At 34.9% G+C, this 18332-nt stretch overlaps 1 protein-coding gene across 2 annotated transcripts in view; it reads left to right on the top strand.

Moving 5' to 3' along the window:
- Positions 1-18332, top strand: part of LOC135839312 (uncharacterized) — a 226154-nt gene that overhangs the window by 151931 nt on the left and 55891 nt on the right. For both annotated transcript variants that reach the window (XM_065355296.1, XM_065355298.1), the window contains exon 2: positions 17160-17365. In XM_065355296.1, the coding sequence (XP_065211368.1) occupies positions 17160-17365 (206 nt within the window). The remainder of the gene's footprint in view (positions 1-17159; positions 17366-18332) is intronic.

The following is an 18332-nucleotide window of genomic DNA, read 5'->3' as shown; positions in this document are numbered from 1 at the left end:
TTTTTTTGATCGAAGGGGGGGGGTGTTTATAATTATTAGGTTATTACACCCTACGTGAGGAGGATTGCGATAATCAACTACCTACCTAATGGTATAAGGTATATTTTAGAATCAAAGATAGATTCCCATACCAAGCTACAGTAAGACCCAGACCGCCAATGTCAGAGGGTTATTCCACGTCAATTTGACCCAGAAGTGGTAAGGGAGGGTCGGCGATTTTCTTGAAATTTTTTCTGTGAAAAGACCTTCCTAAGAGATGACCAATGTCGCAAATCGCAGCCCTGTAGCCATTTTTTAAAGGCTGCTAGGGGGTGTCAAAGTTTTCAGTGAATCTTGAAATATCATCCATTTCAGCAGTGGATTACTTGATAACTGCGATACCTACCAAAATGGATTTTTTTTTCAATAATTAGGGGTTTTGAAAGGCATTTTGGTGATATCATAAAAATCAGTGTTGCCACTTTTTTCGTACGAAAAATTAGCTCGAAAAGTTTCAAATCCTAGTTTTCATATCGTTCCGACTCACAAAAATTCTGAAAAAAATATACTATAGACAACTTTTCATGCTGAACAACATTATTAAAAAATTAAGATGGCATTATGTCGTAAAGTTGATTTTAAAAAATCGAAAGTTTGCGGGAAAAAATGCGATTTTTTGATTTAAAACATTAAAAAAAGTTTTGACTAGTGAAGTTGAGACATTTGACCCCTATTTTCACGTATCCGTTGGAAAAGTTGGAAAACCCATTTCACTCGATGAAATGAACTCATCACAAAAAATCAAAATTCGAAAAAATTCAAAAAATACACGAATTTTAATTTTTTTAGCGATGAGTGTGATTTTTATCAACTTTTTCATGAAATAGGTACGTCAGAAAGAGGTCAAAATAAGACAACTGAATAAATTTAAACTTTTTTGGATGTTTGTAATTGAAAATTGAATTTTTTCGAATTTTGAATTTTTTCGAATTCTGATTTTTTGTGATTATAGTTTATTTCATCGTGCGAAGGGGTTTTTTCAACTTTTCAAGGGATACGTAAAAGTAGGGGTCGAATGGTTCAACTTCACCACTCAAAACTTTTTTTCATGTTTTAAATTAAAAAATCGCATTTTTTCGCAAACTTTGAATTTTTTAAAATCAATTTCACCATCTCCGTCGATCTCTAAGAAATCTCTCGCAAATCCAACTACTGCTGAGTCGAAACAAAATTCAAAAGTTTCGAAAACCGACGATGTAAAACCAAAAATGGAAAAACCGAAAGCAACAAGTTCACCCAAACTTGAAGCCATTCCAATTTTTTAATATGTTGTTCAGCATAAAAAGTTGTCCAAAATATATTTTTTTCAGAATTTTTGAGAGTCGGACCGATATGAAAACTACCGATTCGAAACTTTTCGAGCTAATTTTTCGTACGAAATAAAGTGGCAACACTGATTTTTATGATATCACCAAAAAGCCTTTCAAAACCCTTAAGTATTGGAAAGAGTTCCATTTCGGTAGATATCGCGGTTATCGAGTAATCCACTGCTGAAATGGACGATATTTCAAGTTCACTGAAAACTTTGACACCCCCTAGTAGCCGTTAAAAAAAGGCTAGAGGGCTGCGATTTGCGCCATTGGCCATTCCTTCGGAAGGTCTTTCCACAGAAAAAATTCTAGCGCCTTCGTTTGCGGTTATTTCTTGCAAGTTACTTCCGCAGATTCTTACGTTACTTTTTCTGCTGCTTCTGTTCCATGAGCCGTCAGGATCGTCGTCGCTGTCGTTATTCTAGCCAACGTCGGCGACGTCAGAAAAAGTAGCGGAGCTTTTCTAGACCACAATATTGGGGCTGTGCTACACAGCCTGCAACTTGCAACTCGCAACTCAACAAGAAAAGAAGCAACTCGAAAATAATCCCTACAATAATTCGTCACTGTGCAACTTCAAAAAATGTTACGTTTTTTCAATCGTTAAAATGATGGATTTTAACTGATAATAAAATTGAAATAGTGTTTTTTGTCGATTGCAACTTCATTTCAACTGCATAAATAAGTATTCATAATGAAGTAAAATTTTATGTACGGTGTTTTGAATCGTTTTTGTCAACTATATCACTATTCATCTTAATAAGCATATATGTCAGATTGTGTGGAAGAACCGGCATGTGTGAAGGTTTCTGTAAAGAGAAAAAGACTACATACTATTCAATTGTACTTCAGGCAGTGGCGGATGCCCATTCATTGTAGATTTATATTCATTGATGTAAACAATCTTATTCGTGATCCGCCAAAACGTGCGTTACAAATGCAACAGCTAGACAAGATGATCAACCAGCGTCAGCACTTCAAAGACTTCAACCATCTGCTCAATAGTCGAGTCCGCGCCGGTACACCAAGAAAAAGTCAAAGCATACTTCTTCAAAAATTGAAAAGAAAAAACTGTTATTTCAATCATTCGAGGAGCCCACTGATCAATTTTTTGAAAGAACCATTCGCCAACGAATCTATAAATTCTTTTAATTTATGAATCAATTCGTTCGCGAATGATTCACAAATAAATGTCAATTCGCTCGTGAATGATTCAGAGAAAATAATACAATTAGTTCGTGAATGATTCACCAAAAATTGAGTAAATGAATCAATTCGTTCACGAACGATTCACTTGTACGAATCGATTCATTCGCGAACGAGTCACGTATACGATTTATTCGCGAACGATTCACTTATACGAATCGATTCATTCGCGAACGAGTCACTTGTACGAATCGATTCATTCGCGAACGAGTCACTTATACGAATCAGTTCGTTCGCGAATGAATGTTTAACCTGCCATGGGTGACATGGCAGATTTATACGGGAGTAGTACCATTTTGTAGCTCTCGTCGAGGCGAACACAGCGCGCTACCTACAAGCCCCTCTATCTATTCATGGGAAGAAACTACAGGCGTCTAAAATCTAGAAAATGAGCAAAACCAAAAAATGAAAATTTGTCCAAATGAAAATTTGTCCAAATGAAAAATTTGACCTAGGGAACTTGTAGAACATTTTTTTAGATGAAAGTTGCAATTTTTGGGATTAGCCTACCTTCATTTTTGAAGGATCCATGCAATTTTGAAGTTTTGAAACAGATCAATTTGAGTAAATTTGAAATTTTTCAGAAATTGATCTGTTTCAAAACTTCAAAATTGCATGGATCCTTCAAAAATGAAGGTAGGCTAATCCCAAAAATTGCAACTTTCATCTAAAAAAATGTTCTACAAGTTCCCTTGGTCAAATTTTTCATTTGGACTTGGACAAATTTTCATTTTTTGGTTTTGCTCATTTTCTAGACTTTAGACGCCCGTAGTTTCTTCCCATGAATAGATAGAGGGGCTTGTAGGTAGTGCCCCTTGTTCCCCTTCATGAGAGCTACATACAAGATGGTACTACTCCCGTTATAAATCTGCCATGTCACCCATGGCAGGTTAAAAAAAAGTGGATCAATTCGTTCGTAAAAGATTTTCATTTTACGAAAAGTTGGTCTTCTCACGCTCAGAGTTTTTTTCTTATCAATTTCCATGGAAGCATTCAAAATAAAGTTTTACAATTTACCTGAATTCTACATATCGTCGGTTTCCAATACAAGGGTGATATGTCCATCATTTTTTCCCCCAGGTTTTAAACGTTTTGGGTATGCTTATAGTAGGTCTTCAAGTAGGTACTCATAAAAAAATTTGAAAATGTTGTTTGTCAAACCACTTTTTTTTTGTTTTTGATGAGTACCTACTTAAAGACCTACCATAACCGTACCCAAAATGTTTAAAAAAAAATGATGGACATATCACCCTTGTATTGGAAACCGACGATATCTGTTATGTTAATTGTCCAGAACCAAGATTCACGCGCGTCGACTACGTCGACTCTGCCGACTCACCATGGATTTAATATCAAAAGTTATGATCTCCTTGTGCGAAAGATTAGCATCTACATTGTGCCTGCTTATGCGAAGAAGAAAGCGAAGAAGACAGCGAAGGCGAAGAGGAAGTTGAATTCATCACATGTTTTGTGATTTTGATTAAAACGAATTGTACCACTTTGAACACCCCGACTCTTCTCTTCGATGACTAATCGGGGCCAAAAACATACCTAAAATAATGTAAACTGGAAATACGAACATCACATGCTTTCTAATAATTTCAGCGAAATTACAAATCAAGAGTTTTTTCCTACTCATTTTCATCAAATGGGATAACGAGTACTTTCCCATTTGGAAAAATGCATCCTCTATTGGAAGAAAAAAATCAAATATTCCTAATTGTGGCAAAGTTTCAATACATTAATGACGTATTTTGAGTTGATAGTGGTTTAGATATGAATTTGGGCTCGGTAGACCATCCAGAATGAGAGTTTTATTGTAGAAACCTTGAGAGAGTTGAACCTCATCCGCCAGGACCGAAGGGTAAAAAATTTCAAGGTCGAACGAGCGATTCACCAGATTGCGCTTTATGGAGACTATTCTGTAATTCCACGAACTCTTCTCCGGGTGAGAAATTTTTGAGATCAATCCTCAATCAAGTCCAATACACAATTTCCTACCTACAGAAATGTCCCAATTTCTTTTCTGTTCAAACCCGTGAAATGAAAAGTAAAATAATCAAGGCATTTTCTAATATTTCAACAGAAATTCGCGATCAACAAGACGTTGATTACTAGAAATAGAAAGCTACATACAACAGAAAATCATGAACACAAACGCTTCTAACACTACGCTAGATTATCTCACGAACATCATAGAATCACACAAAGCCTTAAAATAGAAGTTTCAACGAAGTATAAACTCATATAGAAAATCATTCGGTCTATTAAACCGATAAATTATCGCAGAAAAAAAAAAATTCTGCCCGACGAAATTTCATTTCATTAGGTTTTTAATTTGGTACGATCGAGAGACCTTGAGCTTTTCAAAATGAGATTACGAGCAAAGTTGAATGAAAAAAAGTTTCTCGTTCTAATAACGATTAAAAGTGCACGTGTTGAAATAGAAATTAAATTTGATCAGAAGTAATTATATAAAGTGATTTGAATTTTTTCTTTCATTTTGGAAGAAAAGGTAAAATTCAAGAAAGTCTTTATTATGATACTTAGATTAAAAGCTTTCTTCTTTTTCAACTGAAAAAAAAAAAAGGAAGGAAGAAAATAGAAGAAAAGCTTCAAAAGATACATATGATACCTACTATATTTCATTAGCCGTTTAGATGGTATTTTATACCTAAAGGTTTTTATTAGCCGAATATACTTTTCACTAATGTAATAAATCTCGAATATAAGGTGACTTTTGATGTCGCAATGAAGGAAAAATTGAACAGTCGAGCCATTCAACAAGGGTACGGGAAAAGAAGCTCCAATATAGCGCAAAATGACGATAAAATTTTCAAAGTAAATAACCATTTTACTCTAACGAAGATAAATCCATTAACGTTGTTCGTAGACGTGTACGTCAGGCGAGTGGCAATATCCGTTAATAAAGGTTGCTGATATCATTTTTCTATCAACTATAGCAAGATGCCATGCCACCGCCTGCACCTTTGCTACAACGAAATGCTTCGAATTACGTGTTTTTCTTTACAAGTAAGCAAGTATAGGTAAAAAGGTACAGCTGTAAAGTCAGTTTACTTTACGTTAGACATCGAGTTTTTCGTTGATTTAACGCTTTATCGAGTCTTGTAATCGGTTCAGTTTATCAGATGAGCTCCCAATCAACAATCGCGAGCTGCGGTGGTTCAAGTTCACATAAATAAGCTGAAACGTCTTCTAAGGACAATGATTTAAAGGTGAAGGGGAAAAAATCGATGTGAAAAATAGCATGTTTACGTTATAACGTACAGATGAAAAATTCTTACCAACTTCAATTGATTATGAAGCTTCGAACAACGAATGGCGAAAGGCGAACATCAGATAGAAAAGCTGCGAACATCCGACGAAAACAAATGTCGTGACTTAGAAATATTAGCGTCTTAATAGGGCCACATCAAGCGTAAACTTTTCTCCGATGGTCGAAAACGAGGAAATGTCGATTTGATAAAATGCTATACGCCAATATCTGTACCAACATGAAACACCTCACTCTTTTTTCCAGCAGTCATCTCTTTCCCATATCGTGAACGAGTTCTGTGTATTCGAATAAATGAACATGCTACGAGTCCAAGGGGTGGAAGGGATGTCAAATTATTTCAAATTAAACGTCAACTCGCAGTAGGTATAACCTCACGTGGAATTTCGAGTGAAATAATTATGAACACTTTTTCATACACTAGAGAAACAATTGACGAAGTAATTCAGAAATGGAAATTGGACACATCGTATAAAGAATATCTCCAGATAGGTATCTCAATTTTATTACTGAAATGTGATCACTTCAGTGACTTCAATACCAAATTGAAGACCACTCATTCTCAAACCTTACAGTTATGAAAACAAGATGATCTAACAAAATTTCGAAATTAAAAAGCAGCACATCATCCATGACATTTTTCACATACTTTACGACTTCAGGAGAAGGGGAGGGGGAGGGTGTCAACATTTGACACGTCTTTTATCCGTTTTAAAAATGTCTCTGAACATTCTTAAAATTCTTTGAAGGCGATGCAGCAGCGAACTTTTTTCGCGACTTTTTTCAGCACCCCTCCCCTCACCCTTTGTCGCATCTTTAGCGACTTCAGAGACCTCTTTGGACGCCTTAAGTTTTCACACGTTGAAAAATAAATTCATCATTTTTCTTCAAGAATAACTTACGGTACATTCCACCTCAATTAGACCAACGTTTTCGAATCATGTCCTTCGATTTCGCTCAAATTCTTTTCACAATGTCTACCCACCCAATAAGTAAGAAACCCACAATCAATTTGGTCCCGGTCTTCCCAGGGGGCAGGTGGGGGAGGGGCTCCAATCATTTTCGCATCATCTCGAGGTACTCAACTTCAGCAGCGCATACCTCCAAAGCTATGGTACAAACTTTGATCAAAACTGATTTCACAGTTCAAAAAGGCATTTCGTTTTGAACTTTTCAAGTATTTCAAAATTTTCAAAAGTTGAAAGTTGAACTTTCAAATTCAAAGTTCAAATTTTGAAATGGCGCTGTAAATGAGAGCTAACCATTTAAAATTCTAAAAAAATTTCCATAGATGTACCTTCTGATGCTTTTTTGAAATGTTCAATTTTCGAAATGGGATCTTTTAAAGGTGGGGCCAAATTTGGGCAACTCTTTCAAAAAAAAACCAGGGGCATGTGATATATCGAATTATATGTTTTTGGTGACGCTGAACACGAAAATGACGTCAGATTTTTGATTGGACCCCATTCACGGCCCCCATAACCTCCCCAAATGAGATAAAAGTTCAAAAAAGTGTTTCGTTCGTGCGGCGACACATGAAATGGTATGTTTTGTGTGACGCTAAACACGAACATGACGTCAGATTTTTGACTGAACCTCACCCATGACCCCCAGAACCTCCCACCAATGGGAAACTCCAAAAAAAATTGTTTCATAGGTATTGCGGGACGTGGATGGGGTCCAATCGAAAATCTGGCTACATATATTCGTGAGGAAAGTTAATTTTTTTTTTTAAAAAACATCAAAAGGTACATCTACGGAAATTTTTTCAGAATTTCCAATGGTATAGCTCCCACTTAGAGCACCATTTTGAAATTTGAACTCTCAATTTGAAAGTTCAACTTGAAAAGTTCAAAATGCAATACCCTTTCCGAATTGTGGAAATGGTTTTGATCCAAGTGTCATCGTTTTGGAGTCATGCGCTGCTGCAGTTGAGCACCTCGAGACAGTATGAAAATAATTAAGGCCTCCAATTCCACCCCCTGAGGGAGCTGGAACAAGGCTGGAACCAAACTAATTACGGGTTTCTTACTTATTGGATGGGTAGACATTGCAAAAAAAAAAAAAAAAATTGAACAAAATCGAAAGACACGAATTTTTTAAAATCTAATTGACATGGAATGACCGTTGTGAAAAAAACAGGCAACGTTTCTAACAAAATTATGTTGAGATTTGAAATCTTTCTACAGCTACATTACACATATCTAAGTAATACAAATCTCAATCAATTTTACCTGATTTGATGGTGATTCAATTATACAAATTTGGTGTTTTGCAAGCAATAGTCACCCAAACCAATTTTTCAAAATTGGCGCAAATTAAACCAGACGTACAACTTTTGATAAAGAATGGGCTGTTAAATCAAAATTCGTACAAAAAAAATATGCTGGAAATCATGTTGAATTTGTCAACACGTAAATCTGATTTTATCAAGACTTGATCAATTGAGAAGGTACGATTATTTTTAAATATTTCAAACTTACCTACCTTTTTGACAGCTACAATAATAGGACACGAAACATTAGTCAAGGTCACGGATCTGCCTCAACATGAGGACATATTTATGGCTGTGTTAGGAGTGGTTAGATCACTTGAATCGAAAACGGTGATGGTTGGCGGAAACCAGAAAGAATGAACCGAAATTACGTTGCAAGATGAAAGCGCTCAGGTGAACGTTTCGGTATGGGACCTGGGCTTGATCACTCCTTTAGTACAAACGACACGATTGCCATCGAAAGTTGGGGAGTAAAAATTTATGGGAATGGAGTAACTTTGAGCCTAGACAGCACGTCCAAAATTACTGTGAACCCATCATGGGAAGAAAGTATGGTACTCAAAAAGCAGAAATGTCAGATAACGAAAATTCAATTACCTTCAGCCGATCGTCACAAATGAGCGAAGACTCAGAAACCACTGAAATCGAATACGAAAAGCTCACAAAAAGTTGTAAAAGAGAATTAGAGGAATTGAGCGAGACGGAAGTCAAAATTCAAATTAAAAAACAAAGATTAGAATCAGAATTAAAAAGTTTAGAAGACAGACTTTTCGTAAAATGAAAATCTTTTACGAACGAATTGATCCCCCTTTTTTCAAACATTCATTCGCGAACGAATCGATTCGTACAAGTGACTCGTTCGCGAACGAATCGATTCGTATAAGTGACTCGTTCGCGAACGAATCGATTCATTTACTCAATTTTTGGTGAATCGTTCACGAACGAATTGAATTATTTTTTGGAATCATTCGCGAACTAATTGACTTTTGTCTGTGAATCATTCGCGAACGAATTGATTCATAAATTAAAGAATTGATCGATTCGTTGGCGAACGAATGGTTCTTTCAAAAAATTAATCAATTCGTTCATGAATGATTCACCAAAAATTGAGGGTCGTAATTCATCGAAATCGGTTCACCCATTTTCTAGATAATGACTAATGAGTTTTAAAAAATGTTGAAAAACATTTTTTTCGCTCGATTAACTTGGAAGTTTTGAGCTTTTGGAACTTGATGATGATAAACACGGGGTGCTATGGAATCATACACTGTCTGGACACCGATCAAAAACAGTTTGCATTCCAAAATGGAAACAAGTAACTCGAAATTTAAACCTAATAGGAGAAGATATTACTTGTAAGTTTCACTGTTGGTTTTGTGAAATGTGCGGCTAGTAGTCTAGTTGTGAAATTTAAAATTCGATCAAAATTGCTTCAGTCGATCCTGATAAATTCAATTTTTAATAAATTTTGTGCAAAGTCACCCCATGAAAATTACAAAAAGTTCGATTTTGTTTGCGATTACGCACGAAAACTACAAACTTTTGGATCATGGTGAAAGTCCGGCATCATAGGAATGGAGATGGACTTATGATACTTCAAGTTTCATGAAAATCAGTTCAGTCGTTCATCAGGGTAATCATTTAAAAGTGAAGAATGTCGAAAAAAAATTTTGTCTCTCAATAAACATGGAAGCTTTGAACTTTTGGAACTTGATGGTGATGACGAAATGTCTGGCAAGTAGCGTAGTTGTGAAATTTCAAATTTGATCAAAATCGATTCAGCCGTTACTGAGAAATTAAATTTTATTTGCAAATTCACCTCAGGCGGATTTTTCACATACGAGTACCTACTCAAGTAATGACTTGGCACACAAATTCATTGAAAAATTCAATTTCACAGGAACGGTTGAACCGATTTTGATCAAACTTGAAATTTCACAACTAGACCATTAGACAGACATTTCACCATCATCGCCATGTTCCAAAAGACAAAAGCTTTCAAAAAATGTGTAGGCTTAATTATTCAAAGTCTAAAAAAAAATGAGAAAAATGGACCCTTTCCAACAAAATTTTTATCTAAGTTCAGAAAAACGAGAAATGAATTGAAAATTTGAAGTCTGATTGGAAAAAAGCGAGACTTTCTGATGAAAAGTGATAAAAAGCAAACAACTCTGGGACTTGCAGGACCGTTAAAAGCCCTGGAAAAGCATCAAAAATAACATAGAGTTCGCATTCTTACATTCGATATCGATTAATAATAATCTTCATCTCGAGCTGAAATTGTTACTGACCACATGAAGCGTACCATGGTAACTTTTTCCACCTTCACCACCTCTTGAAATATTTCAGCTCAACTATAAAAAGGTTTCCAGGAACCAGGATGTTCACAGCCACATAATCCATTCGGGCTAAAAATAAGAAATATGAATGAAGCTTCGAATTAAATTCGGCAAAACTAAAACGAATGTAAACCATTTAACGTGGGCTTTAACTGGATTATTGTTCTTCGCCGATCGACGCGATTATAAATGCATGTACATGTCACGCTGGTATTGTGTAAAGCGCCAGAAACACGAAAATTAGCTGCGGTTTCTAATTTATTCGGTTACCGATGCGCGCTCTGAATTCTCATTAACTTCTCCAAAATTTGATTTCGTGTCCTAATAAAATCGATGAATTAGGCATATTCTGTTTCGGGACACCATAGGAGGAGCTGTATATAGGCAATTTACAAAACAGTTCGAATATCGTAGGCTACGAATGTATAAACGTGGGTGGGTAGGGTAGGTCTAGGTAGGTATATTGAAACAAAGACGAAAAACAAGAACCAACAAGATAAACCAATACGAAGTCGTGTAACGAAGATATGATAATAAAAGCTTTTCGCTGAGATGCATTCAATACACACTATACCTTACCTACATATCGTAGACATTGTAGAAGGTACCTATATTAGCTCTTTATTTCGCATACAAGAGCAGAAAAAGGGGGAACCATATGAACTAGTATAGGGTACCATTTTCGAATGGAAAATTACACCGATCTAAGTCTACTATACGAAAGACGGAAGGAAAATAAACGAGAATTAATCCGGTTAGTGAAATTCAATCAATTAACAAAGTATTATCAGCATTACCTCACTCATCATCGCATAATAGAGTTAGGTAGGGTATTCATTCTAATCAAACATTTCTATCGGTTTAATTAAGTTTTCGAGTATAAAAATTACGTTAACGTTGGCGAAAGAAAAAAACAGCATACTGACATAAAGTGGAAGAAGAAAAACAAGCGGGGAAAAATTGAAATACCGAAATATTAGCGAGTAAAGATAGGTCATTTATCATTTCGTCCTCATTTTTCTTGCAACTCTGCTCTGCCGTTCTGTAACGTTCGTTCGTTCGTTCGCTCGCTCGCTTTATTTTCTTATTCTAATTCGTCGTATTAATCGTGAAAATAATTTCCGAAAATTTCATCACGGCTTCCTTCGAAAGTAATTTTCAAGGTATATCTTTTCCCTCTTTTTTTTTTTCGATACGTAATTTTCTGAGAGGCAGGTAGCTATCCCGACGACGACGTGATATATCATATCGTAAACTTATATCTACGATAGACGTCGGTTTGCATGGGTGAAAATTGCTCAAAATTTCAAATTCAAGGGCTCGTCCGATCTTCACGCCTCGTAGAAGATGAGAGGCGATTTTTTTTCTCAGACACGCGCTCGGTTTTTTCACGTAAGCTGAAATGCTCCCTGGAGAATTAGGTATGTGTCGTCGAGACGTTTCATGTAGGTACGTAAAACGAATGTCGTGTTTCTGAAGTTTCTAATTTTTGGGCTCTATAGTCGATACTTTGTGCTGGAATTTTAATGATTGTACGTTTGCAAAATCGAATTTTAGTTCACCATTTTCGAAACTTTAATCGTATCTCATATGATGCTAGAGACTGGAATTGCTTGTCATCACTGTCTGCATACCTCAAAGTAGACCTACCTACATTATTTTGGTAAAAAAATTTCAATTGCAATTCGCAAGATAAATTTGGGTCAATAATGGAGTAAAATTGAGTACCTATCTTTATTACGTATGAAAATGATAACCTGTATGATTAACAACTCAAACTCACAAGCAGCATTTTGACAATCAAGTACTCGCCTACCTATTTGTATCTGTGAACTTCTCTAAAAAGCAAAGCTTGAATTTGTGATAGAACTTGGAAAATTCATACGTAAAAAAAATAGCACCACTGATTTCAGTAATAGGTCATCATGCCAGAGAATCTACCATATAACTTATTTGCTTTGGAAAATTACACCAAATCTGTGTTAAATTACACATTTTGAAAATTTCAAGCGCTGACTCTAATATTTCTGAAGTATAACTTTTCACAAGGGAACTTTATTGAAACGATACTGTGCCGATTTGAACGAAACAAAATTTCAAGTACTTAAGTTCGTTTTTAAACTTTATGGTGAATTATCAAAAACTTGAAAAAGTAACAAACGAGAGCGAAACATGATAATGTGATGCATGCAAAAAATCGCAAAAAAAAACATTACGCAAATACGTAATGAGTGAATGAACTATACTTCGCAACTTTTTGATAAAAAAGCGAGACTTTTTGGCAATTTCTGACCAAAAAAAAGTAAAACTTGGACGAGAATTTTTCATCAGTTTCTGGCAAAAAAATGAAAATGATTAACGGTATCTAGCTGAAAAGCGATTGTTTTCAACAAAAAACACTGATTCAATAATTTTAGCAAAGGATAGCCATTTTTATAAATTATTTCATTTCTTAGTAATCAGGGTGTCTAACAAAATCTCTCCGAAGAAATGCAGTACTTTTACAGTACCTTTTGCATTACCTCATTTTTTTTTATTCCGCTTACACCGACCCCCCTCCCCCCAAGAAAAAAATATTTTTGAACCGGTTGGAATTTGTCGATAACACGCTCTACCGCTCTATCTCTGGAATCCGACGCTCTAATAAAATTTTTACAAGTATTGATTTAACAAGTGTTGCCATCTTTTGAGGTACAAAATGAACATTTTTTTTTTTAATTTTCACCAATTAATTCATTTTGAGGTTTTAACAAAATTTTAAATCAATGATTCTGAGAAAAAATACAGTACTTTTCAGGCAAAATGCAGTACTTTGCAGTACTTGCAGTACCGAGGATTTCAATGCAGTACTTTTACAGTACTTGCAGTATGTACCTGCAGTACCTGTTAGACACCCTGGTAATCTTTGTGAAAAAGCGAATCGTTTTCGCAACTCACGGTCTGTAGATAATTTTTTACAGTTTCTGTTAAAAAAGCAAGATTTTGCAATTTTTCCAAACGGAGAGAATTTTTGTCAATTTTATCTCAAGACAATAAAAAGCAGGCTTTTTGGCAATCATACAGGTAAAAGTAATACCTACTTATCCGCAATTTTTATGAAAAAAAAAGAAATTTTTCTTTGAATTTGTTGATGAAAAAGTAAAACTATTGGCATTTTTTTGCAGAAAAGCGAGACTTGGAAAATTTTAGAAAAAAAAACTCAACATATGTTGTAATTTTTTGGAAAAAAGGGTACAGATTTTCGTCAATTTTTGAAAAAAACAATTTTTCACAATTAATTATAGGCGAGAATCAATGCTACGAAATTGAGCAATAAACAGGACTTTTCAAGAATTTTAGGCAAAAAATGATAATCAATTGCAATTTTTGGTCAAAAACGAGGTACCTTTTTTCAATTTTTAAATCAAAAAGCGAGATTTTGGGTAATTATAGGTGAAAAAAATCGAGGTTCCTTTTCGAGATTATGTTATTTATGGAATAATATCGTTTGTACTGCATTTTGATTGAATATTGCTTCTAAAAAAGATCGTGAAATTAACCTATTGAATTTGATTGAGTCAGTAATACAGTAATCAGTGATTGTTTTTATGCCTTTGGTGAGGTTTTGTAATATTCGATGCACCACCTCTAAAAATAAAGTTTTTGAAAAATGATCGCAAAAATATTTTTTTCAACCCAAAGGAACAACATACATAAGAGGATGAACAACACAACGAAAAAAAAAACGATTCTGAAGCTGAAGTTTTCATTTCCACAGATGATACAGCATTATTGAAAAATCTGGGATTTTCAAAAAGTTGCTATATATATAGAATCTTCAAAACAGCCTAAAGCCATAATCAGTCGATCTATCTAATTTTCAATCGTGAAATCACTATAGAAGTAGGTACACGTATACAGAGTGTCTGGTGAGCAGAAGTCAAAACTTCGGATTTGGATATTACATATAACTGGGTACAACTTGAAAAAAAACGTTACATGGACGAGTTGCCTATCTTTGAAATTTAAGGGGCAACCGAGCTTTGAAAAAAATTGAGAAAACGTGTTTTTGACCTTGGGAGTAGGTAGTACTTTGGAACATCAACCAACTTTGCAATAATGAATTTTAGCTCAACTTTGAAATAGAAGGGGCTAGAAATATTTTAAAAAGAAAACATTGAGAGAAACGTGTTTCTGACCTTCGGAATGGAAAAAAAAACTACTTTGGAAAATGAACAAATTTTGTCATTATGAATTTTGTCGAACTTTGAAATTGAAGGTGCTAGAAATATTCGTTTCTTTCAAAATAAGTATGTATATTTTCTTGTGAAATACTACCGACCTCTTCAATTACGAAGTTGGGCAAAAATGTATACTGACAAAATTTGTTCATTTTTCAAATTACTACCCTTCCCCCATTCCTGAGGCCACAAACTGGTTTTTCGGAATTTTTTCTTTCAAAATATTTCAAGCCCCTTCAATTTTAACGTTAGGCAAAACGACAACATCTGCCCATTTTACGAAGAATTATCCCCCCCCCCCCCCCCCGGTTAAAAACGTTCATTCGTCCCGTTAAATGTAAAATAACTGACGTGATTTTAGCTGACGGAATCCGAAATAGTATATTTAAAAATCAATTATAGAAAGCTGGAATTCTTTATAGTCTTGAGCGAAATGAATCTCTAAAAGAAATACATGGTTACTAATTTGTTGTTTACACAAAATTTCATGGTGGTATCTTCTGTTTCTTATTTATCGTGTCATAACTGCGGGATAAATCACTTTCCAACGATTTTGTTTCTTTCTAACGTTTCTTATGATTTGTTTCATTTCATAATTGTTTCTAAAATGTCAAGTAGCGAAAGCGAAGAAACGGGAATAGTATTTTGGAGCGGTGCAATGTAAAATTCAGAACTACTGAACATAATTTATCAGTATTGTCCAGCTCTAGAGCCGGAAAGTATTGATATTGTCCAGCTCTAGAGCTAGACAATACAGTATGCTGTTAATGGCTTCCTACATCCCTAAAATTACGTCAGTTATGGTACACTTACGGGACGGGTGCAATGTAAAACGTTTTTCTCCTTTTTTCAAAGCTCAAGTGGCCTCTTAAATTTCAAAGATGAGCAACTTGTCCATAATAACCTTTTTTCCAAGTCGTACCCGGTTATAATATCCAAATCTGAAGTTTTAATATCCACTCACAGACACCCTCTGTAAGATTTCGAACTGGCAAAAAACTATTTTGGGAAAATGGCGTTCATTCAGTCAAATAGGTCACCACCTAGCACAAATTTGGTTTTTAAGAACCGAAGATATTTCGGACAGTTTTTATGGCACAATTTGAAAATAGGTATTTTTCAAAATACGGTTGGAGGCTCCAGAACGTATGAAACCACCTTCAATCGACTCAGCATGTTGAAATAAAGGCATGAAGTGAATTCTTGTTTTCCAACTTCAATATCATTAGGCACAATTTAGTGAAAATTATTTCAACTTTCATGAATCTGCTGGAGGCTCCTGAACTGATCAGAACAGTTTGAAGCCTCGTCCAACCGACTCAACATGTCAAAAATTGAATGGGTACAAACCAAATATCAGCTTTCTAGAGCCATACTTTGGTGAAATTCTCATAATTATCCCATTTCTGACTTGAACTCACTTAATTTCTCAAAAATGCACAAAAAATTGAAAAATGCTTCTCAACATCAGATACATTTTTCAATCTCATCTCATTTTAATAAACGCTTCAAAATATCAGCATAGATTTTAATTTTGCTAATAGTGGTAATATTCAACACACCCACGATGAAGCAAATTAACTTCAAGGCCTATCACTCGAACGAAATTCACATTTAACTCCACAACCGTCGAACAAATTTTCCCGGTAAATTTCATAAATCGGAGTAACTTTCAGGCATAAGTATAAGTACCTATGCCTACTTTTAGCATAATACGACGCCTTGTACAATCTTATAAAACCGCTACATCAGCCTAGATGATTTCGCTATTAAAACTTGATAAATTAAACGCTACCCGATGCTATTTCACTTAACGTACGAACACCACGAGCAGCGCGTCAGCGTCAATCAATGGCTCGGTAAATTTAAACTCGACGATAAGAGGTAATGTACACCACGTCGACTAAATTCATTACCAAATCTGCAACGGTTGAGGTGATAATGTACTCGTACAAAACTATATACCTACACTGTTTAAAAAGGCTGAAAAAGGCCTTTAGGTATATAGGAAAAAACAGCTAGCGTACTCGTACATGCGCCTCTTTTGATATATTCTCGTTTCAATTAACAAGTAAATCATCCTTTTAAACGTAACAGTGGTTTTTGGTTTTTTCAGTATAACCTTTGCCCTTCATCCTTCGTTCAGCCTCAAAACAGCTGCTCTCAACAAACGTTCGCTCGCCCCGTTTGTATATCCAAAAAGTTAAACATTAACCTGTTGAGAGAAGTTGGTGAAACTTAAAATCTTACGCGATTAATTCCTTTCATATTTACATTCAACGTCAAAGGCAGCTGTTTTCGGTTCAGTAACCGAAAGCTTTTAAAACATATTTTAGTTTGAACTTGGGTGTTTTCTTCGTACTTATTTTTTCATTTCACTTTTATTAAGTTTTAATGCTCTGTATAGAAGAAGATGTGGCGTTGGTGTGCTTCAATACCCGAGGTAAATTTATGTATTTTTTTGTTTGTTTACAGTGATTGAAAGCTTACGAGATGTTGTGGTTGATATTCCGGCTGCAGTTACCCCCGGCGAAACCGTCGTCATGACTTGTACATATGATTTAGAAGGTGATGATTTGTATAGTGTTAAATGGTATAAAGGAAGGCAAGAATTTTATAGATATGTACCAAAAGAATTACCACATATTAAAGTCTTTCCAATGCTTGGAATTAATGTCGATGTAAGTATTTTACTTCATTATACGTAATAGTTTTACCTATAAATTATTCACAGTTCGATTTCACCAAAAATTATATAGAAGCATAAATCCAAAAACTTAATCTGCCACCTACTCTTGGAATGAAAATTTCAAACGATTATATGTACTCGTAGCTCAATATATACTTGAGAATTGAAAATTTCTCAAAAAAAAAAATTTCGAAATATCCTCGACCCTGAAAAATGTAAAAATAAACCCAGACTAATTCCACACTCGAACCCTTATTTCAACCAACAACGAAAAACTCGGTAAGAAATACCCAACAAGATTACGTTCAAATCCTAATTTTTATTTGGTCGATTTAAAATTTCAAATCGAAAATATGCTGTAGCGAGGACATCTCGAGAGCAAAGAAGAAGAAAAAACGAATTTTACCAAAGTTTTACACGTGCTCTATATCTATTTCAAATACCCGGAATGTATAAAAATAGAATTTCCAATTTTTCTATTAGGTTTAATTCTTAACGAAAAAAAAAAACCTCCATATCGCCAATCCGAATCCTATAGTCGGTGAAATAAAATCGAAATAAGCGGCATTGTACGGATATTCGTCCGACAAATACGTAGTTTTCGGCTTTTATTGCAAAATGTTAAATTTCTGCTGCTACGAACCAATCCTCGGAATAATCACGTTTACCGTACCGAATAAAATTTCTGCGTATTTATTTCGCTCGTAAAAATTTATTTTTCCAATCTGCCTGTATTTGCGATAATCGAGTACTTTTTTTATAATTAATTTTATTTTTGCAATGTAAACCGGATTTTATATGATTTGCAAATATTGAGGCGATAGGTAGGTATTTGTTTTATTGCTTATATTTTTTCCCCCATTTTTTTTTAAAACCAAGCTACAGTAAAATTGATGTGCTTTGTTGGATTGTACGAATACGAGAATGGTGTTGAGAAATGGATTGCTAAGTTCGCAAAA

The sequence above is a fragment of the Planococcus citri genome, chromosome 3 (assembly GCF_950023065.1).
Source record: "Planococcus citri chromosome 3, ihPlaCitr1.1, whole genome shotgun sequence".
Classification (NCBI taxonomy): Eukaryota; Metazoa; Arthropoda; class Insecta; order Hemiptera; family Pseudococcidae; genus Planococcus; species Planococcus citri.
This window is presented reverse-complemented; position numbering and strand designations above follow the sequence as displayed.